Source organism: Falco rusticolus, chromosome 5, assembly GCF_015220075.1.
Source record: "Falco rusticolus isolate bFalRus1 chromosome 5, bFalRus1.pri, whole genome shotgun sequence".
Classification (NCBI taxonomy): domain Eukaryota; kingdom Metazoa; phylum Chordata; class Aves; order Falconiformes; family Falconidae; genus Falco; species Falco rusticolus.
The window spans coordinates 34,777,344-34,804,379 of NC_051191.1; the positions used below are offsets into that span (position 1 = coordinate 34,777,344).

Genomic DNA, 27,036 nt, shown 5'->3' on the forward strand with positions numbered 1-27,036 from the left:
GGACCCAGCCAATTTCCCACTGACATGGAGCAAGGAAGATCACCTGACAGGAAGGCAAAACCAGCATCACTTGATCCCTCGAGGGGCGTTTGTGTAAGACCCAGTGCAGACCTCAGAGCTTTCCCTCCTCCTCTTCCCCTTCCCCACCCCCACCCCCCGCCCCCCTACACTAGGCTTTTAGAACTTGTGGAGTTAGAAGTATCAATATTGAGATTTTGCTTGATTATATATAGTAACAAAAAAATGTGTGTTCCCTGGATAACACAGTGTATACTTACTCAGCACCATCCAGATCACCTGCAGATTTGTAGTATTTCACAGACAGCAAACTACACAAAAGTATAATCCCTTTTCTTTCAGTCTAAAGAGATTCAATATCATCTCTTTTAGTTTTCCAGGTGTTTGAAAACCTCTCTGTCTCTCTTGCTTGTACTTTTCCTAAATAAAGCAACTAGTAAACTCTGAAGAATCGTATGAAAGGACAAAGTGGTGTAAAATTCCCAAAAACAATTGAATAGAAGGAAGTGCTCGTCACTGACTTTTTCCCCCTGTGAAGGCACATTTCCTTCCTAGCCTTCGCTTCACTTATCTGAGGTGGTTTTTTTAAGAGAAGCATGGGGAGTTGCTAGAGGGAAAATGGACTCTTTATTTCACGTCCTGGTTTCTACCTGTCTTGCCTTGACATTCTCAGGTAAGTGTCTCTCCCCACTTCACCTCCACGGTATTGCTCTTTCTGCCACCGAGCAGAGCCCTCCGGCACAGCTGGTGACTTACAAAAACCAAGTCATTTCTTCGCCGGGGGTTCATACAAGAGGAATGGGGGGCAGGGCCAACATAGCCTGTTCTGTTTAGATTTCTTTCTAAAGGAAAATAAACTGTCTCCTTCTATGTTGGAGATACCTCTTCTTTTTTTAAGAAGATCTCCTGCTAGACAACCCAGGAGCTGAGCTTTGGGACAGTCTCTTTGAGGGGGAGATTCCTCTTTTTTTATTCCTCCTTTGTGAAACTTCCAGAGCTAGGAGATTTCTGTGATGCTTAGTCAGAAAATACGCAGGTCTGTAAAAACAGGGGGATGACAAACCTCAACCAAGGGAAATAAATACACATTAGGTTTAGCACTTTGTAACTAATGAGGCTAGAAATGTTTGAGTAACTGAAAGTTAAAAAAAAAGGAAAAATCCTAAACAAGTCATGGCAGGGGGGCTGCATTTGAAATCACCAGTTTTGTGTTCTGTAACAAATAACAGATTTTGCATTGGTAACTTTGAGCTTTTTTGATGAATGCACTGTAGTTCTCTTCATTTAAGTGTTTGGTGTTGCTCTTTAAGTGTGGTAGCACAAATTGCTAATCCAATATGAATTAGGATGATTACAAAACTAACAGCTAGAGACATTGGAGTAAATCCAGTAAAATAGATGTACTTCCTATCAGTAAAGAGCCTCCATTCCTGTAACGGCACGGGCACTGAGAGGCACACAGATTTGGGAATGCCCTCTTATATGTTTTCTTCAGAAATGCCATGAGTTTTACCAAAACAATTCACAGGCAGTAAATTATATTGTGAAAAGACTGTGTTGTAAAACTGAAAAGCAGACTGAGGGTTTGTGTAGATCTCTGTATGCTTTTAAGCAGAGGAAGTTGGGTATTTAGAACTGGTATTTAAAGTTAGTAGTCCAAGGATTTTTTTATATCCAGTTTAACTTTTTCTTCATTTTTGTGTATAATGAAGGTCAAGGTAACCTTTGTTACAATAGTTTGCTTTTTTCATTCTCGATCTTTACATTTACCAGCACTTGCATCATGTGGGTTGTGCATCTGGGTTTTTTTAAGGTAGGTTCAACATACGTAAAGTTCATTAACAGTTCAACACATAGAAAGTGGGAAGAGAGATTTATTCAGTAATGTATTTTAAATCATCAAGAATTTGCTTTTTGTTAAATAACCACGTGTAATCTGTTGTATTTTTCTGGAATTTTCTTCTTCCAGAAGGGTTTCTGATTATCCATGTCCAGAAACAGCAATGTCTTTCAGAAAAGAGAGGAGTCATTATGGAAAAGTGCAATATGACCAACCTCAACCAGAGGTGGCAGTGGATGGCAGATGACAGGCTCCTCCATGTGAAATCTGCCCGGTGCCTGAGCATCTCCACACGCTCTGCCCTGTCGTCTCGCAGCATCACTGTTGACTGTTCCCAGGCAGTCAGGTGGACTTGCCAGGAGGAGGATGGGCTCCTGAAGGTGGCCAACAGCTCTCTCTTTCTCACAAAGCAAGGTCAGAAGGTAATGGCCAAGCAGAGTAAGAAATACCTTCACACATGGATGCAGCTAGAAGCCAGCGAGACGGGAAAACCTGTTTATGTAAATCTGTGCTCAAAGCAAGGTGAGCTACTCCTTCAAGGAAGTACCCTGAAAGTTCTGGTAACAAAAACGTCTCTTCTGTGCTAACTCAAATGTTAAAAATGATGATATTTTATTCATACAGAAAAACATTTTTAATAGTTGAAAAGAGTTGAGAGAACTATAAAAAGAACAGCTGAGATGACTGCTGTCTTTCTCACAACTGGTGGGCTTTTTAAGCCGTTTTATATTTCCAGGATGTCTCTCCTTTTGTCTACTCCCAGTCTTTGGATCAAAGTGCTTATGTTAAGCTCATCTTTCTATTCTTGTGTCATTTCCTTTTTCACTTTTAAACAGAATTGTGGGTGCTAATTCCTAGTACTTTAAAAAAATATGGATGTATAAGTCCTCCTCCTCCCCATTCATTTTATCATACAAGTCCAGATTCAATCTGTCAAGAGCAAGAAGACATCTGAAAATCAAACATATGCACAATTATTTCTCTGATTAACCCAAATGCATGATTAGAACAGACATGGCTTACACGTTCACATGTTTACACAGTGTCACTTTGCTAGTTGCAATATATATGAGAACACTCAAAATCCTGAAAATAATGAACTGAATCAAAAATCTCAGAAATTCTTGAGGTAGCACTTTGAGCTGCATGGGTCTGTGCACAGACTTACAGATGTGTTGCTATACCTGTGTGGTTATATGTTTCCATATCCATAGCAAAAGGGAAGGCAGAATGGTTTGAATACTGCTTAATAACACTTTGAATACTGCTTAATAACACTTTCCTTGATGTCTTGTTGTCAGTCCTTCCTGACAATCCTGTTGACGTTGTTGTGCACTATTAAGCAGTTCTTCATGATAAATAAGAACAGCCTGTAGAGTTGAGCCTTTGATTGGGGAACACACATTAATTCTTGTCTTCACAGGATTTTAAAAAGTGGTTTATGACCCAATATTTTTGCATATGACCAAGTTTTCTGAATGTTTAAAACAAATCCTTGTTCTTTCTAACCTTTCTAACCTCCCATTCATTGTAAGGCAGGGTACCAATTTTTTCAGCGAATTTGCATGTGCAGAACTCTACTCACAGCAGCAGGACCACTCACCTGAGTGGAGGTCTGAAAGGACAGCTTGCAGAATCAGAGAATGGAAAACTGGCTAAGACGCCATTCCAGCCCTCCCATATACTTTAGAGATTAAAAAGGGAAAATTATTTGAAGACCTGTGCATAGGGTGAGTATGGCTTGCCTATTCAAAGACACCATGAAAAGCTAAGATGAGGTATGCAGGCATTGTTATTTTCTTTAGATAACTGGATGAAGTGTGGTCTAACAGAGTTAAAAGTAACTTTACATCCTTTTCTTAATCATCTTCAAAGCAGAAGCAATTTAAGACCAATGAGTACTAAGACAATTGTCGTGGGGTCGTAAAGCACCTTCTCATCTATTTGCTGTGCTCAGTCCTGTAATGAATTTACCTTAATTTTGTGAAATTCTCTACATAGACAGGTCTGTAAGTCCCCTTTAAGGGTCTCACTGTGTCAGTTATGTCTTTTTTGACAACTCTGGGAAGCTCTGCTGAGAAATCAATGTACATTATGATCCTCAATATGTAACTAAGAATTCCAGGTATATGAGAAACTCATAAAGAGTTGAAGTAGTGCAAAGAGAGTGATTTTTCTAATAATAATAATAACTAGTACAGGAACAAAATCTAATGCCCACAGCGCTGGTCTTGACATCCATATATGTGTCAAAATTTTCATTGTTGAATGTGTAAAATTAGTCTTCCAAGATCATCTGTCTGCTTTCTGTGAAAGCAGCAGTGGATCAGCCTAGAATAACATATTCAGTCTATATTTAGCTAAGATAGTAAAAACTGAGCAAAGTCTTTGGAGCTGAAACAGCTGTAAGTTTTTCTACTCCTGCCTAACACCATATTTTGATATAATTTACCCTTTGTTTTCATAGTACTCATAAAAACAGTTTTATTTTGGCAAAGGAATAACTCACTGAATTGCATCCCAAACATCTTATCAGCCTAGATATAGTACAAGCTCCAAACCCAACAGCTGCAACTACCTTTTATTCTGGACCTAACTCAAATGCCAAGCATGATTTTTCTGAGCGTGGGGAAAGTTTGAGCTTGGATTTGGATTTCAAATCAGCCATCTGAGATGTGTTTGAATATGCATTTTTTGCTACAATCCTGACCTGACTTTATGTGGGAATCAGGATCAGTTTAAATATGTATCCCATCTCTGTTCAGCCAGAGATGACTTTAACAACAGACAATCCTTCTCAGGCAAACACGTGGTTGAATGTGGTCTCTGGCTGAAACAGCTAATGTGAAGAAGCTCCACGAGGTGTCAGTCTCCCTTGAGGTGGTGATACTTCAGTTCTCACCAAATTCATAAGGAGATTCTGGGCAGAGCGAGGAATACTCTGTTGGGCCAAGGCCTTCTTTTCACTAGCCGGCTGTTGGGATCAGAGCTTCTCTAACCCCAGGATCCAAAAGGGACAGGAATGGAAACAAGGAGGAGGAAAACATGGCGGAGGTGAAGGAGTAGAAGGCAGGATGACTGAGAAGAGCAAAAATTGTTGCATGTAAATAATTGTGTAACAAACCCCATCTCCTCTTGTACGTCTGGATAGCACCCAGAGCACCACTAATGCTGACACACTAACACCCATGCCACTTCTGCTTTGTGTAAGCAGTTCTTACAAGCTTCTTTCGTTCTGGGTAGCTTAGTTTCAATAAAATTAGCAACACTATGTGGCACCTCAAATATTACCAACAAAACCACTACAGACCAAAAATTATTCACTAAGTGGAGAATGACTTCAAATAGGGAGACACAAGTCCAGGCTGTAAGCTGCAGTTATTCACTGAGATCTAGAGACTGTCACACAGCCTGTAGAGCCATCTGGATGCAGAAGGTGACATTAACTGTTTTGTAACATGACGCTCCGCATTGAATTTCTCTTCTACCATATCATACATAGTAGGGGCATCTCCTGAAGGAATTGTAGCTGCAAAGCTCTAGAACTGTGGATATCAAGACAAAGCTCCATTCAAAAGAGTTTTGTCGAGGATAATGGTTTTATTACTTACTGATATGTGCCAAGAACTTAAGAACCATAATGGGATCTACAAAGATACAAAGCAAGTTGGACAAGGAATTCAATACTGAATACAGCATCTTCTTATCTCTTGTTTTGTTTGCAGTCTAAAATAGACAAAATATTGGACACTACGTATGAGCCAAAGCCCAACGTGCCATCTGATGTTCAAACTGTTACCACCACAGTCCTTCCTCCTTTTTTGCCCCAGTTTCTCACCCTGTATCTTCTGTTTCATGTGGGCTTTTCCCTTTAACCCCTTTTCAGTTTGCCTGCTTCATATCAGAACCTGAGTTTACTGAGCTCACATCACACTGCTGATGCTTCAGTGGATGAGATGGAGGGTAGAAGAGACCAGAGCAGTGCACACTCAGAGCACGCTCTGAACCACTGGAGCAACAGTAGCAACTGCAGAACTTGGTAAGGGAAGACACATGTATCTTCTTGGCACTCTTGGGAAAGCAGGCCACCACCAAAGAAAGGTGGCAGAAGCACAGAAAAGGCAACAACTCTTACCCATTTTTGTGATCATGTTAATATCTTTGGGCTTTAATTTTTTCACACCTTTAGTGTTTGTAATACCTGCAACAATCCATCTCTAGGTTCACAACAGCTTGGATTGTTGTGTCTGTAACGTTTACAGATTTCTCCAGGATAAATTATAACAGTGAGAAACAATATTTTCATTCAACCTTCAAGCTGACTCAAAATTTCTTCCTAAAAAACATTCACTCAAACCCATGTTTTTCTCCCTGCATTATTATTTTATAGGATTTTGTAAGTACAAGAGTTTGCTAACATGGATGTGAACCTGTGAAATACCAAAAATTACTTGAATCTTCTTTCTTTGTTCAAAGCAATACGTGGTTGACCACTTTTGCTCAGCTCCACCTGGAAAAAGCAAGGAATCAATGTCAGATCCTTGGACATAATTACAAGACCTTGTACACAATCCAACAGTATACTGGGAGAAGCTCAAAGACAAATGTGTTTTTACATTTTGTAAAAAGAAATGGAGAGATCTGCAGCTCAGCCTAGGTTTTGGGTTTTCATAAGTTTTCAGTCTCAGTGAGCCACAGCACAGACAGTATAGAACAAAATCAGCTCAGCTACTTTCATAGGGAAAAAATGGAACGATACGAACAGCTTCCCAGAGCAACCAGGAGGATGGCAAGTCCTGCTTTACTATTTCATCTTCTGCTGCAAGTGCTAACAAAAATGCCAGTTTCAGAAAATTATACTGGTAATTTTCATGATGATGTTATCTCCCTTTGTGTGGAACTCTGTGTAGTAGCTGGAGTGGGTTTCAGCCTCTAGGTGTCTAAATGTATGTGTCTGATGGAAGGGCTTATTTCAGTTGTCTCAATGTAGGTGCTTTCAATCATTTGAGATGCTCCAGGATATCCCACCTGATCTCTGATTGCCTACTCAGAAAGGGACAGGTCTCCCATAGGTGCTATAAGAGCCCTGAGCAGATGTCTCAGATGCCCTAGGGCAGCTCAGATTGCACCAGGCAACTATATTTAGGCAACATGTCCTAGGTGTCTTCATAGTAGCTACCTTTCTAAGCTTTCTTCAGCAGAGCTCCATCCATGGAGTTAATGGAGTCTAGATACATTTCTGTGACCAAAAATCCACTTCAGAGTGAGCTGGGACTATCCAGAGTGCCAGAAATAGGGCTGATAGAGCTATGGTATTATGACCATAGTTATCTGGGATGTTCTGCTACCACCAGTGATGAAAGAGCTTTTAAGTGGCTACTTCAGCATTTTAAAAACAATCAAGTAAAATAGCAGCTCAGGATGAGAGTGGAGTTTGGAGACATTTGACCACTCTGACATGAGATGTAAACATTGCTAACTCTACAACATTTCAGATAAAGAAGGTAAATTTTTTTCAAGTAACATAGACTTTGCAGTTTTTAAAAGGTCTACACTGAATGGGAAAGGATGGACATTTAGTGGATTTTGTTCTTCTGTCACACTCCTACGTATAAGAGAAATCTGAAGTATGTTTTTTAAAGAGTCTTCATTTTTGCAGTCTATTTACAAGTAATTAGACAACTGAAAGGATAATTCATTTTGTCCTGCACATACAGAGATCTTAAAACAACCCCTTCTAGCTTCAAGTCTTGCTGTCAGCAAGTCAGATGCAGTCTCACAGACTATTTTTTTCTTGTACAGTAGAGATCTGATTCATTTATGTTTCACTAGCAGTTCAGCCTTAGTTTTGTGAAACCATACTTAGGGTAGGCAGATTTCAGAAAGCTGCACCATGCTCACTCGTCTGAGTCTGGAGACACCACTGTCAGGTTCTCAGTACTTGACAACTAATCAGCGCTCGTGCTCATCATACATGTAAAACATATAGATTTCCTTTGTTTGCAAGCGGCCTGCTGCTGTACAGATGGAGGCAGTCTGCAGTACACCCCATGGATGAAATATGCGCTTAGTCAGAATGTCATAATTTCTCCTGGGTGTGCTACTGATGATTACAATGGTATGTTCACACACTGTATATCATTCAGCCACTAGTCAGTGTCAGTGCTGGAGCTCTGTTCCCATGAACAGTTTTATGACTGATTTCCAAAGAGACTGCTAGAACAATGCTAAACACTTCTGAAAGACCCTACTGTTGAGAATTCTGTGTACTTTACTGATGTCCAGATGGGAGGTGAGTTTTTTCTAGTTTAAAAATTTGTAACTCAAGTTGTGTTTGTGTAGAAATCTGTTTGCTTGGGTCTTATAAATATGCAGTTTCCTTTTATAAGTGCCTCCTATTGAAGAAGGGCTGTGAGGGTCCTTATGCTAGGACCCTAGTGGCTTTCCTTAGAAAAAGAATATAATTCTTGAAGTGAGGGCAGATATGAACCCTATTAGTCAGTCTGATGTTGGACACATGGAAAGTGCTGGGATGTATATCTGAAGTTTCAGGGTGGCACCGTGCTATGCAGAAGCCATTTCCATCCACAGGTTACAGATAACAGACTGTTAGTCTTTGCTGGGAAAGATCTTTCAGCTAGAAACCCAGGGTAGCCCTGAGCCTAACAAGGAATCAGGTTGTATAGTGACCAAGTGCTTGTTCATGGTACCTCCTCAGGATGTTGGAACATTTCTGAGGACCAAACATTTCACTTCCAGGAGGGTCGAGCTCTCCCTTTGGCTCCTGCACTAGGAATGCCGGTTATCCTCTGGCTGCTGTGTCCCATAAATGTCACTGGCAGCACCAGCTTCCCTTTTATGGAGCAGCAGCTTTCCTAAAGCACAATTGTACTGGAATGCAAACATCTTCCTGTTGGAATTGCTGCTATTTGTCTGTAAATTAAGCCAAGATATTTTTTTTAATGTGTTTTTAAGTTGGGTGTGTAAACCTATATTTAGTAACCCAGCTGAGTGGCCTTTTTTTTCTAAGTGGCTGTTGATCACTCAGATACACTTTTTTTTAGACATCTTTCTATCAACAAGTCCTACTCCCTTCTGAACTTGGAGATATCTGAGAGGCACAGAGCCAGCAGGCCTAATTCTTTCCAGGTCTTTAGGGCTAGCATTTCTAGTTGCCTACTGCAGACTTTCAAAGACCCCTGATTAATAGGAGGTCTCCAGAAACAATGACTGATACGGAATGTAGACCAAGTCAGGACTTGTGTCAGCTAATGGTTTTGTTGTGGCAGCTGATGACAGCTTGAGCACAGGGCTGCTCCTGCCAGACTTTTCCCTGTCCTTTTGGTGAGGGCCATGAAGATATGTGATGTAGGACCAGAGCAGACTCTACACCATAGGCACTCTGTAGAGGATTCTGCAAATGCAGCAGTGTGAGGATGATCATGCAGTGTTGGACCAGACCTGAGGGTTCAATGAAACCCTTTGTGTGGGTATAAGAGAGAGCAGAATTAGATCTGTAGTATTGTTCTCAGTGCCTTGATTTGGAAAAAAATATTTGATCAACATTTGTTGTAATTAAATGGAGACTTGGAGATTTTTATTCCCAGAGAAGCACAGTTAGATAAAAGGAGGGGAAATATTTAATCTGGTTATCAACCCATTCCAGAAAACTAATCCTTTTCAGGAGGATCCAAAACTGTGTACCAGTTGAACATACTGTGCTGTCAAGCACAGGAAAACACTTGCATGAAGGTGTCTATTACGAGGGCTTACAATCTCACTTTGATTTCTGAATGCAAATGAAAGTGCTGCAAGTTTCTTTATATAAACATGTTAACATATATGTTTACACATGTACAGAAAAAAACCTATCACATTGACTTCATGGAAGCTGACCCACTGATCCTTTGGGTAAGAGGTAACCACACATTGGCCTGCTAAGATATCATAATTGCACACCAAGTAATTACATTTGGAAGCTTCTGCTGCAATTTAACCCAGTCATTACATTTTTTTTTGAGGGTTTGTGAACTAAAATTGTTATAAATGGCAACCAGCCCAGTGGCTCAGCAGCAAAACAAGGTTCTGTCATGCTGGAGACACCAGTTCAAGGACAGACAAAGTGTCTTGGGCATTGAGCCAATGCACACTAGCTGTGCTACAGCAGTGGCAGGACAGCTTTTTGTGAGGAGAAGGGGCCAGTGAGTAATTCCAATCACTTAGCTGAAATGTGATGCTACCAGATGTAGAGGCCACCACAGCTTGAACCCTGCCCTCACAGCCACAAAGAAAGGATATTAAATACATACCAATGGGGAGGAAGAGCCATGAAAATGTGGAGGAAAAATGTGTAGTAAAATCTTTCCTGCACTCTAATTGCAACTTTGGCATTCTCCGAAGGATACGTGACTAAAAAAGCAAATCCACCATTATATTTGTAGGCACTTCAGTTAACTGATACAAATGTTAGCTGAATCTTGGGAAGAAAGCAGCCAGGGGTTAGCATGGTATCTGCATGGGAGTGATTTAAAGGAGCAAGAAGAATGTCCCATATGGGCACAAGGAACCTATCTTGAATTAATATCTTGAACAAAAAAAAAAATATTGAACAAATTATCCTGAAAAATTATCTTGAACAAGCCATATTTTAAACTTACACCAACAAAAGACAGATGAGAATCTGGCCCATGTACTTACAAAGGGCAGGGTTTGACAATATAAAGCTGAAACTGTGTGCTGTTTGGTAAGACTCAAGCAAGTGAAAAAGCTACAAGTGTAAACGTGCTATTAATGACAAAGTACAACCTTTCTCTTCAGAATCATTTATGGACTGTATTTAAAATGAATGGTATGAACATTCAGGGAAATTGATTTTCTTCTGCCTTTGTTTTGCACAGACTTTGGTATTGATGCAAAATATATGTTTGCACTGAAAACAAAAAACTGTGGAACTGACAGATGCACTTGAACTTCCTAGAAGTCATATCAGCCACATATATTGGCATCCAAAGAATTGTTTATAAAAATGTAGAGCTGATTTTAATTATTTTCCTTTATTTGTCTTAGGTCTCCCTGATGCAGACATTTCTGTATGGAGTACTAGAACTACATCTCCCCCTTTAAACACTGTTACACCTAAGCCTGAAAATCTGCTAAAGAGTAGCACAGAGATGTTCATCAGAAATGTGACTGAACATGTCAGTAAAAATCTTACTGAAAACCTCTACTTCGACTTGAAATCTGCAGTAACAGAGAAAGCCTGGATTCCAACAACTACTCTTCAATACTCTAGCACCACAGAAGAGGTAAGGCAGAAGAATTAATGATTTTTATTAAGCCTGCTCCACTCTGTGGAGCCTGATAGCTATTACAGGTCGATGTTTCATGAACTAAAAAAGCAGCTACAGTGCTAAGCTTTGTTCTTGATTTTGATGGGATGGTTTGTTCATGCTGATAGGGCCCTTTGCTAGAAGCACAGCTGCAGAAAAAATCTGCCTCTTCTGTACAGCACAATCCTGTTGTGCACAGTCATTGCGAAAATCTCTGAGCTCAAGGGAAATGCTGAGGATATGTGAGGAGTGATGGAAAGGTCACAGATGTGGCAGGAGCCACAGGAACCCAGGTATCTGCTGTCAGTGACTTGGGCTCTGCCATTGGTTTGTTGCACAACATGAGTGTCTAGCTCTAATTACGCTCTAAGAATCACACTGTGTTTTATGAACTTATTTAGGATAAATGAGTCCTAAAATTACATACATGATTTACAGGTCAAAACAAGTGAAAACTGAATGCTGTAACTTGCCTTACAAGAACCCTGGCCTTGATCCTGGTCAGCATATCTACTGACCAGCAGAGTGGAGATGCACAGCCATTTCTTGATCTCTTGCCTCTCCCACCACAAACAGCCCTGGCAGAGGAGAAGAATGGGGAATGCCAGCCCCATCCATAGGAGCTAATGGTGGGCATTCGGTACCTCCACATCAGTTTCTAGTCTTCCCTTTCTGCAAGGCACACTTAAGTAATCTGAGAGCAAATCTGGAATCACCATTGGCAAGATGTGCATGGGCTAAAGCATACGGGACATTGTTGGTCACTGTATGGCTATCAACACATAGCGGTTTAGACTGAAAATCCCTAAATTCCCTGTGGTGGCTTCTCCAGGAGATCACACTGCACTCAGTGTACTGGGGCAGGCAAACATGTTGTTTCAGCTACTACTTTGGGTGTCCATGTTACTGTGGGTAAGACTAAGAAATGTGTTTGGTATTTGGGAAGGCTGTGGACAGAGCAATCTGTGCAATCTGGTATGAACAACATCACTAGAGACAGGGAGAAAGGAGAAGTAGTGTCACCCAGGACTATGTTGACCCAAATGTTTACGGACCCTGACACTGCTGTTTTAGTGCTGATGAGGGGAAGGGACTGAGCCGATGATGGATGCGCTGCACTCTGTTCCATAGATGGTGGAGATGGTTGTTTTAAAATACGATTATTCTGGCTTTGTGCAGGCAGGCTGAGCTTATTTCCCCATGCCCTCTATCCACATGCATACCTCCTGCCCAGAATACTAGTCTCCTCCAAACAGAAACGTCCTGTATAATCTGATATTACCCAAGATGCCTCCAGCACTCCTACTAAAGAATCCCACCGATGCTAGAGAAATGGCACCGTTTGAACTGAAGGTACTGCCTCCTGTGTTCCTACCCTGGTTCACTTTCTGATTCACGTGCTTTGCACTGAGCAAGTTGCGTAGGTCAAAGCTTTCAAGCCAGAATCCTGAGGATAAGCACTCTAAGTATATCTGTGAAAAAAAAAAAAAAAGTAATATTCATGAATAACTGTCCCTTAGAGCCTTCAGCCAGGTCTGGACTTTTGAATTTAGACACACAAACTTTAAATCTTTGGTCTCTGTCTCCCTGTCTTCAGAGCAGAGTTTAAAACATTTTTGTCAAACTATCAGGGACCTTTAAAGGATTAACTGGATTTAACATGATACTTTGAAAACACATAGACTAAGTAAGCCTGAGTGGTGGTGTTAGGAAGACAATACCTTCTACGAACTGCATTTGCCCAGGCTAGGTCCTCTTGTTTGTAGAAGCAAAGCCTTGATGTTATTTGTCTGTGAGCATACCCATTTTGGGGGAAGGACACAATGGTGACACTTCAATCGAACAAAATGTTTGGTTTAGAGCAGCCTTGGATTTCAAGTAAAACTGCAGCTTGCACTTTCAAACCATGACAAAAGCTGTGCAAAGCCCATTTCCTCTTGATTAGAAAGACATAGAGAGGTTGGTGTTAAAAAAAAAAAAAAAAAAAAAAAAAAAAAAAGTCAGGAAACCTTGGGAAAGTGTCTGAAAGGGACTTTGGAGCCTGCTATTAGAGACACGTCCGGCCACTCCCAAAACTCACTTCCAGTTCTTTTTTCTTTTTTCTTTTTTAATTAGTTTCTTGGCTTGCCACACAGATCAGTAAGTGTTAAAGGCTGTGTGACTGCTGATTTGCTAAAAGCCCATTTATTCAATACCAGTCTGGAAATAATTACTTGTATTGTGTTGGCTATTCTATATAAATATATTGCCACCAGTGAATGATGGACCCCTCCTGTTTTATTCCAGTTCTGGCATAGACATCTGTGTCAGACCTCACCCTTACAGCAGCTTTGTGCTGCGTAACATACAGAAGTCTCAAAAGTAAACCAGGACTTTCCTGAATATACAAAAAGGTAGTTTTAAAGATTTTGTGATAGCAAGAGTAAGAGTAATAAAGTAGGAAATTCTAAATTATGGGCAACGCTGAGCAGCAAGCAGCAACATCCCTTTTCTCCACACTTTAACTTAAGTTGGCTGGAAGAACAGACAGAGCTTTCCAGGAATCTTTAAATTTTACTTGTGGTAGGTTCAATTTCTTTCCTGAATCTTACAAGTTGCACTGCTGTGGATTTTTTTCCCTTTCACATATTACATCTACTTAACTAACTTACATATGCATATCTGAATTGTATCTTCCCTGCAAATTCAGATTATGGATGTTTTCAAAAACCCTTACAATGTGAGCTCCACTTTCCAAGAAAAAGCAGGTTACTCTGAATATTGTCATTTTCAGAGAGGGGTGTGAAGTAATCCAAACATCCTGATAAGCCTTCAGATTTGTTCTTCTCCAGTGCTGGAAAAATATTGGCATGGTTTATGCCATTAGGTACAAAAAGCATGATCATTTAAAGATGAATTTACACTGTAAAACTCTCTCACCTTGAACTGATTAAAAGACACCTATGTCATTTTAGTCCCAGTTCAGGTCTAATATACACATCTTGTGTTTTCCATCAATGGTTTGTTTATCACTGTGCTAGCTCTTTGGGGCATGGTCCCTCCTTTTGTCTGAAGTACATAAAACATCTCTTCCAAGGGAGATCTTGCTCTGTAATGAGCTTGCGAATGGCATAATAAAAACACATATTTCTGTCATCACTTAAGGCGACGATCATAAAGTTATGAATCATCCCGAGCTTTGCAGAGTAAAGCCCAACACCTTTAGTGCCATGTCCCTAGGACCTGGCATGGAGCTCCACTGGGACAGATGAAGTTTTCCACAGGTGCAGGTGACACCCCTGAGTGCTCAAACATTCGGTTTCTGAACAGAAGAATGAGAGCTAAAGTTTTTCAGACATTTGTACCTTGTTTGACAGGCTGATGCCCAGGAAGATCCTGCAGCAGCATCTTCCAGAAAATGCAGACTAATGTTTGTAAACCCTAGCACCTTTTTCTCCCTAAAATGGGGAAAAGTGAGACAGAGGTGATGTTGAATTTGCTCGAGGTGTGGCTTTTAGAAGTTGAAATCTCACATATATCACACAGTACAGGAAGATGCAGAAAAGTGCCATTCCCATTGAAGAAAGTAAATGTCAAATTCCTCCCTCTTTATGCAATCTCAAATTTACCCCATGGCTGCTGGAGTATTGTTTGAGTATCTGAAGGTCTAAACCACTTCTGGCTATATTTCTTCTCCCTTACCCCACCCCACATACACATATACATGAGTTTTAAGAGGCTGAAATGTAAACAATAAGGAAGTGGGCACAAATGACAAACAGAGAGCTGTGCCATGGTTCCAGCCAATTCGGAGTTGCGCTCAGCTGGTTTGGTGCAGCCTGAAAAGAGAGAGACTTTCTTGCTTTCTGTGGTGTGTGTAATTTTAGCTTGGGAGTTATTCCTGGGATGTGGGAAGGAATTGTTTCAAGGACACAAGTCAATGCAGAACAAAACAAAAAGCTGAGATAACTTGGCTGCTGACAGACGGGCTTCTCCTCTACTGGTGTGTGGGGCTGCGGGCAGCAGCTCGGCATCGGGCTCTGCCAGGACTCTCCTTGCCACAGTGCCTCTGGTCACCATGTCACAAAGCCAGGGAAAAGAAATAAGGCCTCAGCTAACCCCTAAAAACGTCAAAGTTTGGGACACAGGAGCTGGAATGGCAGTTGAGTGATGGCTGAGTCCAAAAGGAGGGTGGGCCAGGTGTGAGGGGCGGCGGGCGTGAGGAGAGACAGCCGTGAGGGGTGGCAGGCGTAAAGAGAAGGGGGCACACGAGACATGGTGGCCATGAGGTGAGGCAGCCACGAGGTGAGGCAGCCACGAGGTGAGGCAGCCACGAGGCAAGGTGGGCTGCAGGTGAGGCCGATGAGGTTGTGAGGAGAGGCAGCCATGAGGGACGGCAAGGCGGCGTGCAGTGAGGCACAGCCGGCGTGAGGCGGCTGCCGCCCCCACCAGTGGCGGCACGGCCTGAGGGGCCCCGTGAGCCCGGCGGAGCACGGCGAGAGAAGCCCCGGGGGAGAGCTGCCATAGGGAGGATGCGGCGAGGAAGGAAGGAAGATGGGGTGGGAGAGGAGCCGGGAGGAAGGTGGGACCCACAGAGAGCGAGGGGCGGCACCCCGGGGCCAGCCGCCCGGGTCGGGGGGCGCAGAGGGCGGCGGCGGGCGGCAGGTCCCGGGTCGCCGCGCTTCGCCCCCCGCAGCGAGACGCGAGGAAATAGCCTCTTGATTGCGGAAGTCGGCGGGAAGGGCTCCGGCAGTCAGCCCGGGTCAGAATGGCAGCGTGGGAAGCGGCGGCCGCCTCCCCCGCCTCCTCCGCTCCTCCTCAGCCGCGGGCGGGCGGGCGGGCGGGCGGCGGGCAGCCCCCCCACCCCACCCCACCCCACCCCACCCCGGTGGCAGGGAGGCGGCGAGGCGGCCGGGGCAGCCCCGAGCGCATGCAGCAAGCGGGCGGCCCGGCAGAGGGCTCGGCGGCCGCCGCGCGGAGCCCGGCGGGGAGCGGGGGGCCCCCGCGGCCCGCCGCCGCCGCCGCCACTCGGCTTCGTAGCCCCCACACCCCGCACCCACCCCCGCCGCCTCCCTGCCCCTCCTCCCCTCCCCGCGAGGGTCTTCGGGGTTAAAAACTGTCGGCGATGCTCAGCTATGGGGCGGGATTCGCCCTGTGGACGGCGCTGGCCCTGACCAAGGTGAGCGGCTGGGGGGGTTGGTGGGGTCGCCCTTGGCGAGCGCGGCGGGGCGCGGGCGGGTTGGCACCGCGGGCAGCGCGGACGGGGTCGGCGGGTGAGCCCGGGGGCGGGCAGCGGCGGCTGGCGGAGGCCGGCGGGTTTCTGAGCGCTCTCCTCGCTGTCCGCAGGCCGCGCCGGGGGAGGCGGCGGGATGCAGCGCCAACCTGACGGAGCGGCGCGTCGCCGGGCAGAGCGTCCGGCTGCGGTGGGGCGCCGCGGGCCGCGCCTGCAACTTCAGCCTGAGCGGGCGCTCGGAGGACGGGGCGGCGGCCGGCTGCCAGCCCGCCCCCGCGGGCAACGGCTCCTACGGCTGCACCCTGCGCGGCCTGCAGGCCGGGACCCGGTACCACCTCCGCATCGAGCCGCTCGCCGACGGGGAAGCTGTCAACATCTCCCTGCGGACAGGTACGGGCGGAGGGCGCGGCAGGTGCTCGGGGAGGGACGCCGCGATTTTCCTTCCCGGCCCCTTGCTTCGGCCGGCTGCAAGGGGAGGGTGGCGATGCACTGGCAGCTGCTGCAAACCTACGGTGTTTGCTGGACGTGGCTGTGCTGCGCCTGAGGTCACTTTACCCCACCGCCAGAAATAAACGCTGCTAGAAGTTAAGGAGAAGGTGCTGTGAGGAGACTGGGTCAGGGCTGGGGGTGCTCCCAGCAGCTCCTTTAAGCTGCCGTCCAGCAGAATGCTTTAAGAAGTGGTAGCCCCTAACACTCTTCGTGCTCACGCAAACTATTAGCTTCATACTTCCTTAGGTTCCAACTTATTTACTGTGCTTAAAAGTACAATCTATTTCATAGCAGGTAAATCCTGTTCAAGGGTAACTTACTATTTCAGCCCATTTCTATACTTTTATTCAGTCTAACCATAGTCTACAAGTCAGCAAGTAAAGCTGAAGCTTCTTGGCGATAGGTTTTTCTTGAATACCACCGGTGAGGTGTTATGATGTACAGTTGTGTGCAGAGCTCTAGCACTGTCATATCCATGACTAGCTGTAAAATATTGCCAGCAGCCTGCCAGAGTGCTGCCAGGGAAAGCCCCCTTTCTGCATGTGTGTTTGTGTATGCATGTGAACTCTGCTGTGAAGCTATGAATGACACAGGGCCACCAGCTGCAGTGACAGAATTGGACTCTTTCTACCTGTGTTAGTGGGGTTTTTTTAAAGATGATGAAATACGGTATAGTCCAGCGTCTTAGGGGTATTAACACAAGACTCAAAACAGACATGTCTTAAATGAGGTCCATCATTAGATGCCTCCCTGATTTGCTCCTAAAGTGTTAGTTTCAGAGAGGTACTTTGCAGTGTTACTATTGAAGATTATGGCAGCCAAATATTTAATTAGAAGTTCAGAGACATCATTTACTGTCAGACCCTTTTCCCAGCATTAACCATACAAATGCACTAAATAGCCTCCATTAATTTGCTTTGGTAAGTCAAGTTTAAAAAAGTCCAGTGACAAGTCTGCTGGTGTGATAGCTATACATTAAGCACATGTCACTTGGTAAAAATGAATAATAGTTTCTATGCAGGCAGTGATTTAAATCCATGTCATGCATCATGCCAACTGGTTTTAATATTGATGACTTGTAGAAAGAATAGATCAACTGTTACCAGAGTGACAGGTATAAATCACCATCATTACTGGCCAGTAGAGATCTAGTATTGAACACTTGCATAGAAGTAGAGAAAAAGATACCACTTTAGACTGTGTTTTGATTAATGCAAAAGCATTTAGACAATAGCGTGTTCGTGTCATTTATGACTTTTATCAGTAAATAGATTTTGCAAAGGCTGTAAGATACAAGTGATTAGGGAAGCAACTGCTGATTATAATCATAGCATGTAGCTGACATCAGAGTGAAAAAACTGATTAAAGTTTAAGCTGAAACACTGCACATCAGTGGACCGTAGTCGAAGTGAAGTTTATGTTTGGATATTGGGCAGCAGAGATCAGTCAAAAGCATAAAATAAGAACAGAGGAACTGTGGAGGTTTCCTGCAAAAACAGCTACTCAGATTGCTTCTTGGTTCCTTTCTTCCCTTGATTGAATCACATCAGTTGTATCGCTTGATGGTGTTTGAAACACACAATTAGCTCCAAAATTTGTCAATGTGTTCTATTTCTCAAGAATATATAGTGTTTGTTATGCCCGTCAACAACACACATTGTATTGTCAATATTATGCATTTCAGTGGAGAATGAGGGAGAATTATTCCTCTGTATGTTTCCATGGGGGGAAGCATTGTAAACCAGTTTCCTGGAAGCTGTTTTTCACCTGTTCCTTTGTAACCTGTGTCAGTAGTTACGGTTTACAATCTACTCAGCCTGAATGTCCATAGACGTGTTCCTGGAAACTATTCTGTGAATATGGAAGCATGAGGCACGTTGTCAGGTATATGGTAAACATAATTCCCACTGATTTGAATGCTAGTGGACTAAGCTATCATGGACCGTCTAAAAATATGATGTCTGACCTTGGTGCTCAGTGAGGTTCCTTTCCTGAGCTCTTTGAGAAAGGTGGGCTAAGATGTCCTTTGGAGGTGCCCAGCTTTCTATGCTGACTATAAAAGGAGCCTAGGTTAAACCGGACCAAGTTTAGATGGTTGAAGTAAGAGGAATCCCATCTCATGTGCTTACTTTTGCAAAATGAGGTTTTGAACATCTGTATCATCTTGATACAATAAATGTACACAGAGACAGTTGCAGATTTTTTAATTTGTTTTGATACCTAGTACAGAAACTTTTAACTTTTTGCTCCTATTCAATCCTGTTAAAATTTTCATGTGCTTATTCCTGTTACGAGTTCAGTTTTCGTTGTATTTCTTGTATAAAGTACTGGAGTAGCTAAGCCCATAACATCTAAAATAAATTGTTAAATGTTGAGTGTAATCTGTTCTAACTAAGGTCTTAAGGTGAAAGTGACGAATAATGCATACTATAGTTGCAGCTGTAATGTGAAGGCTTGGAGACAACCAAATCCCTAACTTAATTTGGCCTTTTAATGTGAAGTACTTAACTCATTGTCATAGCTATGATTTTAAGTCTATTTTGTTAGTGAGTTTGGTATTCCAATAGAGTAAGTGCACAGCTCACCAAGACTGCATAAAATCTCGAGTAACACCAGACCCTTCGTGAATCTTTGGGTGGAGAAGCAGCTTCTGTTTCACTTGGGGAGGCATAGGTCTCAAATCTGATAATGTATAGCATACTGGTACAATAATCCGTATTAGTCCACCAAGGTGGAGTCTCTTTTACTCAAGAAATTTTGGTCTATGGGCTATCAATTTAAAAGGGCAAGTATTTAATCCTCTAGAGCAGAACTAAAATAGTTCGCTCAAAACAATGGAAAATAAAATCACATATGCACTATATAAGCCAGGTATACCCAGGCATACACACACACATACAATGTTAGCACTTCAGCTATTTTGGTAGAACAGGAAACGAAGAAAAAGCTGATAACACCATTTATCAGCTCTGAGCTACAAGTAAATTTTCCACTGCAAAACTGAGATTACAGATATTAGTAGGCGCAAATCTGTATATTTATTTCACAGTAATATTTACCATTTGTTACATTTTTTAATATATATACATTAAACAGCACCTAAAACCATACACTAGTCAGCATGCTTGACACTGTAAAGTTAGGACACGCACCTGTTGATCCTTTCATGTTATCTTCTTTATTGGTCTCAGTAAAACTATTTCTGTGACTGAGAGCTATTATATGAAAAAATGTGGTGTTTTTCTTGTTTTCAGATAAAATACTTAAGTTCTCAATTCTCCAAATATCTGTGGACCAGAATAACTGTGTATTTCAGTAGCATATTTTCGGTGAATCACTACATCTTTAAATAGAATTCTAGTTAAAAACAATAGTACATGAACAGATCCTGCTAAATTACAGTTAAATTTATGATTTTCAGTTCTTAATTGAAATTCAGATTTGGAATACTGGTCTTGAGAGCCATGAAAAATGACTTGGCAATTCCCCTGCTTTTGAATATGTCTTCTATGATAGGCTTATAAATGCCATTTTCAACACTGTTTTCTACAAAAATATTGCAGTAGTATCTTATGTTACTGCCTAATCCAAGCTACCTGTACTGAGACAACTGACAGCTAAATAAATTTTTTGTCAGAAAAACTGCTAAATATTTGAATGGAAAGAGGTTAAAAATTCTACCTTCTAAGACATATACTGGTAGAGTATTTTTCCATTGTGATATGTAACTCTGTAAATGCCAGAAGCATGTAAATTTCAAATTATTTGGGACAAATCTGATTTATTAGCCATCTGTAGGAACAACTACCGTGACATGGCTCTGACTATAGGCTGTATAATCCTACCATCCATAATCACATAATGGTTATGACCATAGTCTCAAAAGGCAGAGTACAAGAAGAAAATAAATAACTGTGTTTTAAGGAGTTTCTAGGTTGCATATCATCCCAAAGAATTGAATATTTGTACTTAATAAGGACCATGAAATCAACCCTCTTTACTTAATCTTCACAAAAGTCCTTGTGAAGTAGGTTATTGTTTTATGAATAGGGAAAACTAGGAAAAAAGTTGATAGTTTGGTAGGAAGATGGCTGAGACTGGCAGGAATTCCCTGTTACTCATTCCTGGGCTCATATCTCTCAGTTATTTTTTTTCTCCTGCATAAGATAGGGCTGTTTCTGTGCTTACGGACTGTGTTTGGGAGTCGTGTCATTGGGACTGGACATGATGATATCTATGATTTCTATAAAATGTATCTGTAGCAGCTGTGCACACAAAGCGTATCGTCTTCCCAAAAATTGAAAATGGAGGTGCAATATAATCCAAACAATATTTAAGTCTTCTGGAAGATTCCTTTGTAGACCAGGAGACATTAATTTATATAGTGGCAAATGGTATAAAAATATCTTTGTGAAAATACTGTGTTTCTGTGATATATCAGGGTTGTATCGTTGCCAGCAGAGACTTGTATAACAATGTAAATGGCTTTTTAAGTGTTTGTTTCCATCCAGGGCTCTTTCAGGCCAGGCACTTCCCAATCTCATTGTTTCTTTGTTCTAGCGGATGTACAAAGCACTGAGTGTTTTGTTTTCTGGACCAGAGAGATTAGATAAAGTCTGAATTTCTGAACTTCACCTTCTAGGCACGCAACTCTTTTCTTTGCTAATGCACCTTAGAAGACAGATTACCCAGGACAGTATAAGCGCTTCTAAAAATGTGTATGTCTTCTTTTGTAGAATTTGGCAAATAATGCAGATTACAATGTTGATTACTTTTGCAGGACTAAAGAGCAGTCAACCTTATCCTAACTTTGTCAGAGAGAGAGTTAAACTTCTTGCCATGACTGTTCTCTTGATATCAGTCAAATTAAAACTTTTTCAGCTGGCTGTGCATCTGACCATATATAGCGCTGGAATTTATTTCTGACTCGCAAAGTTTGACCTTTCTGATTAGAACAATTGCCTTCAAGGAACAAGATTATACCCCCACTATTCATTCTTGCCAACATAATAGTCTTTAGTGGCTTAGTATATATTATAGGTGGAGTTGGTGGTCAAGTCTATTGTTAACATTTCCTGACACTTTTCATTAAAACCTCCTGTTGCAGTTGCTGTAATTGGGTGAAATTTTAACTATTTGGCTTGAAGTTTGATGTGCTTGGTCTTTGACTTGAGTTTTAATCCCCCCCCCCCCCCGATTTAAACAGACTTAGTTTGGCCTTTAAGAAAGAGGTCAAAAAAAAAAGATATTTATTTTTCTTTATTGATTTTGTTGATATAAATTTCATCTTTCTTTCTGAAGAGCACTAGCATCTCTGTAGTCCAAAGCAAGAATCTGAATTTAAGCAGGGACCTGGGTTCAAGGGGATGCGCTATTTTTCACAGAGTCATAGAATGATTGAGGTTGGAAGGGACCTCTGGAGGTCATCTGGTCCAAGCCCCCCTGCTCAATCAGGGCCACCTAGACCTGGTTGCCCAGGACCATGTCCGGACAGCTTTTGAATGTCTCTAAGGAAGGACATTCTCCCTTAAAATTCCTAATATACTTGGTTGACAGAGCATATCAGCAGAACGTGGCAGCAGTGTGTTCTCAGCAGAGCTCTGCAATAAGCTGTTAAACCCTCTGCACCATCCAGGGTTTGAAGAAAAAGAAGCTTAAAGGCTACTAGCCCCATGATACTCTTACTGCTGTATTTGTAGGGCAGGGTAGGGGTAGGTTTGACTTTGTCCTTTTAGCCTTTACAGTGCAGTTTGTAATTATGTCATCTCACATTCTTTCTCCTGCCTTGTTCAGGAAACCAGACAGCAGTGACGGCACTGGAAATACAGCCTTATTCTGTGTTTAAGGCAGTGTTTATAGGGAGACGTTAATTCTCTACCTGGATGCACCCTGTCTGATGCTAGGCAAGAGTAGCACAGAGTGTACTCACGTGAAAGCCAAATGTAGTTGTTAAATTGTTGGGAAACCTTTATTCTTTAACTCCCCGACATGTGAATGTTTGATTTGGCTGCTTTGGGTTGTTTTATGATACCTTTTTAATATGCAATTGCCTAACCTTATTGGGATATATAAATGTCAATACTTTAGTACATCAACTTGTAACACATTTCTTTTGATTTACATGAAGTCTTGTGAATGATGAAATACACCTGGAGAATACAAGCAACCAGAGTGAGTTGTTTTGGTCAATGTTTGCCATCCCTTTAGTGTATTGTATTTTACAGGTGATTTTACTTGAGAGCTCCTTAATAAACACCATAATGAATGTTGAGAGTTTCTCAGAGAAATAGTCCCAATTAAATATAGTTCCTAAAAGTTTATCCAACGTACTATTTGGGGTTTTTTTTTAAGTTGTATGAACAATACTACAGCAGAGCAGAAGCGTATTCTATCAGAATCTGTTTGAAGTGGTTGAAGTTAATACTAAAAGCAAAGGATTGTTGCCCCTAAAATTGTCTAAATGCTCATGCCCATTAGTGATAAAGTCTTTAGCATGAGTGCTAGGAAATGAAAGCCACTGGTACCATTGTATCTATAAAGCAACTTTACACTGAGGCATGGAGTGTGATTTGCTGGGTTTGCATGTTTGCTGTTTCTTATTAAAGTTGTTACAGTTTTACTATCAGCAGATTTCTGAGCTTGTTACATACATCTACAACTAGAAGTATTTTCCTACATGTGTGTGGTGTTTGTGTGTGTGAGAGTGAGTGTGTACACATATGCACAAGTAACATTTCTGAATTCTGCAGGACTCTGGACATGTTTCAGTGATACGATGTTTATAAATAGAAAGACAAAGGCTTTTCGAAAAGTATTGAGCATGATGATGATAAAGGAGAGTTCAGAAGGTTTTTTGTGCTGCTGTCTAAAACATCAGACAGTCCCGGTGCAAAAATCACTAGTTTATGTTTTCTGTTGGGTTTTTTTGTTGTTGTCTTTTTTTTTTTTTTTTTTTTTTTTTTTAACTACAGATCCTTTACCACCACCTCGAGTTGAAATTAATAAGGAAAAAGCTACACTTACAAGCTTGCAGGTTCAGTGGGATCCTTCCCCAGGAAAGGTGGACTTGTATAACCTAGTATTATTTGATCATGAAAATAAAAAGATACAAGAAGTCTCTGTACCAGGAAGTATTTCAAAAACAGAATACACATTTTCTAGTCTCATCCCTGGGAATAAATACAATGTTGTCCTCAGCGCAGCTGCTGGAAATAAGACTACCCCAGAACTTCACACAAGTGGATCTACTGGTAGGAGTTCTTTTACTGTAGTTCATCTAAATAAAACCATTTAACAGTGTTTTGCGGTTCTGCATTTTGAAATTAACAAATATATCTAACTCTTCTACCTGGCGAGAGATATATATATATTATATGTAAGTATGTATTGATTATAAGTAGAAATAAACAAAGCATGAATCTCTGACTAACATAAAAGAGAGTTTTTTGCTAAGGATGGAATTTTTTTTAATGTTTTTATGAAGTATTTGGACATAAATTTGGTGTTGGGTTTTCACTAACCCTAAAGAAACTCAACATATTTCAAAAGTAAATCTGTTTAAAATTGCTGAAATTGTGGCGATAACCATTAGGCCTTAAGCATGTGGGTTTTGTTCCAACAGTGCCATCCCCTGTGAAAAATATTCAGGTCACTGTCAAGACAGACACTATCCATGCTTCATGGTCTCCTGGCTCTGGCCACGTGGATTCTTACAGGCTGGTGTTAACGGATAATCATGTCCCAGTTCATGAGATTCACCAAGAAGATCCTCTGACTTCCTACAGTTTTTCAGGACTTACAGCAGGCCACCTGTATAACCTCTCTATCATAACCCAGGCTGCAGGACTGGAGAGCAGCAGTTCTCAAACAGTCAGGACAGGTATGATTTCAGAATTTGTCACAACAGAACAAGAAGCTAAGGCCATAATCTAATAATATTACAGTCGATTTTTCAGAATAATAAATGATTCATGTTCCAAGTGTATATTCCCAGACTTCAGTGGCTGAATTACCCTTGGCAGGTGTTTCTCTCCAAAGGCTATAGAGGGAGTTAGAGACACCATACGCTTATTCAGCTCCTGAAGTTAGCACTGCAGCAAAGTTAGTGGCTAAATCAGCTTGTAGGGTGTCTGCAGCGAGCTTAGCTGCACTGCTTAATGTAGGCAGCTCCATTAAACGTGAAGTTAGGTATTAACAATCTGAGCCTAGGTGCCCTGGTATCATCTTCCATCTGTGGAACAGGTTCATCTAGCTCCTGTACAAACTTCTTCAGTGAACAGAGGCAGTGTGTAGTCTGCTTATTTTACAGTACTGAAGACAGTTTAACTCCATGATTCTTACTTAGCTGAATGGGAGATGTAGAGCTTGTGAGTTTTGCAAAAAAATATTTTCTGTGATTTTTTTTTTTTGATTGCAAAATAGCTCCAGTTCTGAAAAGGAAGTGGGGAAAAAAAATGTAGAGCAGGTTAAGAACTTTAAAATTGAATGGGTTTTTGGGGTTCTTTTTTTTGTTTGTTTGTTTTTATTTTTTACAGAGAAATACTGATTCACAGAAACAGAGTTTTAGAAATTATTTTGGGGGGAGGGAGGTTCTTCAGGGTAGAGTTCTGTGGTCATACAGAGGAAGATAAGATGACATCCTACTAGACTTCAATGGTTAAAACACTCATGTAAACAAAACCAGGGTCATGCAGTTGCTTTCCTAATTTCTAGGAAACATGAGGTACAGTTTCTCCTACAGAAATCTCACCATGTAAACATAATTTAATATCAAGTGAACAATATTGTGGTGTCTAGGGCACATAGATGACTGCTGTTGTCACCTGGCACTGGTTGTTCTGGGGATTATATTCTTGCTTAATTTTATTTCTTCAGAATTTTTTATTTCTTCTTGTTGTGGGGTGCAAAAACTTTAAATCTCACAGGTTTTCTCAGGGTGCAGAAGCACTTCATCTAGCTTGCAGTGAGGTCCTCCATTTCAGTACCCAGCATGCCCAGAGCCTGAGAAATTAAGATACTGGGGGTGGCTATGCTTTTCTTTTGGTAGAGCATTTGAATAAAGGAGTTGGATGGATTCCAATCCCTTCTACACTGGTGTAAATCAGGCATAGCTTCAATGATGCTGTAGGATTTACCAAAATGCACGCAGACGTCTCTGTTCTTAGGAGCATGTACCTGGTCTGTTTTATAGTGAGCATGACTAGTGTGAATGCAGACATAGCTAACAAATTTTGTATTCTGTGAAACAAGAGTGGGCATAGTGAGAGGTGTCACTCTCAGCAGTAGAATATCTTAAACAGGGCTGGGTTCGGTTTCACTGTAACCAGAATTTGCCCTTTCACTGTTCAGGCACAATCATTCATACTCCATCTGACATAACTATTCAAAAGCAGAACTTAAGTATTGTAGTTTGGAGGCAGCAGGTCGTACACATTCTCTGCTGGAAATATTTTATTCTTTTTCTTATTTTCTATTTTTAGCCCCAGCCGAAGTCTTAGATTTGACGGTGACTAACGATGACAGCTTAGATGCTTTAAAAGTTCAGTGGAGAAGACCTTCAGGAAACCTCAATTTCTATAATATCACTCTGTCTCATCTTGGATCAGTTAAAGAAGTCAAAACTCTACAGCCACCGGTTACAGAGACTCACTTTGACAAGCTAACTCCAGGACGTCTTTATCAGGTTACTGCCCGCACAATCAGTGGTGAATTGTTTACTGATCGGATGGCAACTGGCAGAACATGTAAGTCTTTTGCTTCAGTAAGAACATTGTAACCAATGCTATTTTTGCCTACACTGGCCTTGTAGAAAATCATTGTAGGAGACAAAATTATTTGGATTTCAGGGAAAATAAGATAAAGAGCACAATATTGTTCCAGGAGTACCCTTTCCTGACTCTCTGGCAACAGTTAATCTGGCAGCCAAACCCACCTTCAGCATAGCTTGGGAGCAGGAAACAATAACGCATTTTGGACCTTATAGTTGTGTGAATCTCTTACAAAACTGTTCCACACCACTACACTTCTGACCAACTTTGTTATCTTGAATTCAACTCAGCATAGTATATAAAATGTATTATATCATGGGGAAGTCTGCTTGTATCAAATTGTTAACAGATTTTTAAGTAATTTTGAAAGGTCTAATATTA

At 41.7% G+C, this 27,036-nt stretch overlaps 1 protein-coding gene across 3 annotated transcripts in view; it reads left to right on the plus strand.

The window, feature by feature from the left end:
- The first annotated feature begins 580 nt into the window (after nt 1-580).
- Nucleotides 581-27,036, plus strand: part of PTPRB (protein tyrosine phosphatase receptor type B) — a 62,944-nt gene continuing 36,488 nt past the window's right edge. Inside the window, exons 1-7 of one of the 3 annotated variants that reach the window (XM_037388221.1) lie at nt 581-691; nt 1,988-2,380; nt 10,925-11,163; nt 16,513-16,789; nt 23,860-24,138; nt 24,510-24,767; nt 26,368-26,631. In XM_037388221.1, the coding sequence (XP_037244118.1) occupies nt 637-691; nt 1,988-2,380; nt 10,925-11,163; nt 16,513-16,789; nt 23,860-24,138; nt 24,510-24,767; nt 26,368-26,631 (1,765 nt within the window). In that variant the 5' untranslated portion in view covers nt 581-636. Of the gene's footprint in view, nt 692-1,987; nt 2,381-10,924; nt 11,164-16,207; nt 16,346-16,512; nt 16,790-23,859; nt 24,139-24,509; nt 24,768-26,367; nt 26,632-27,036 lie in introns of those variants that run through there. The other 2 variants (XM_037388220.1, XM_037388222.1) reach the window with 2 other exon arrangements.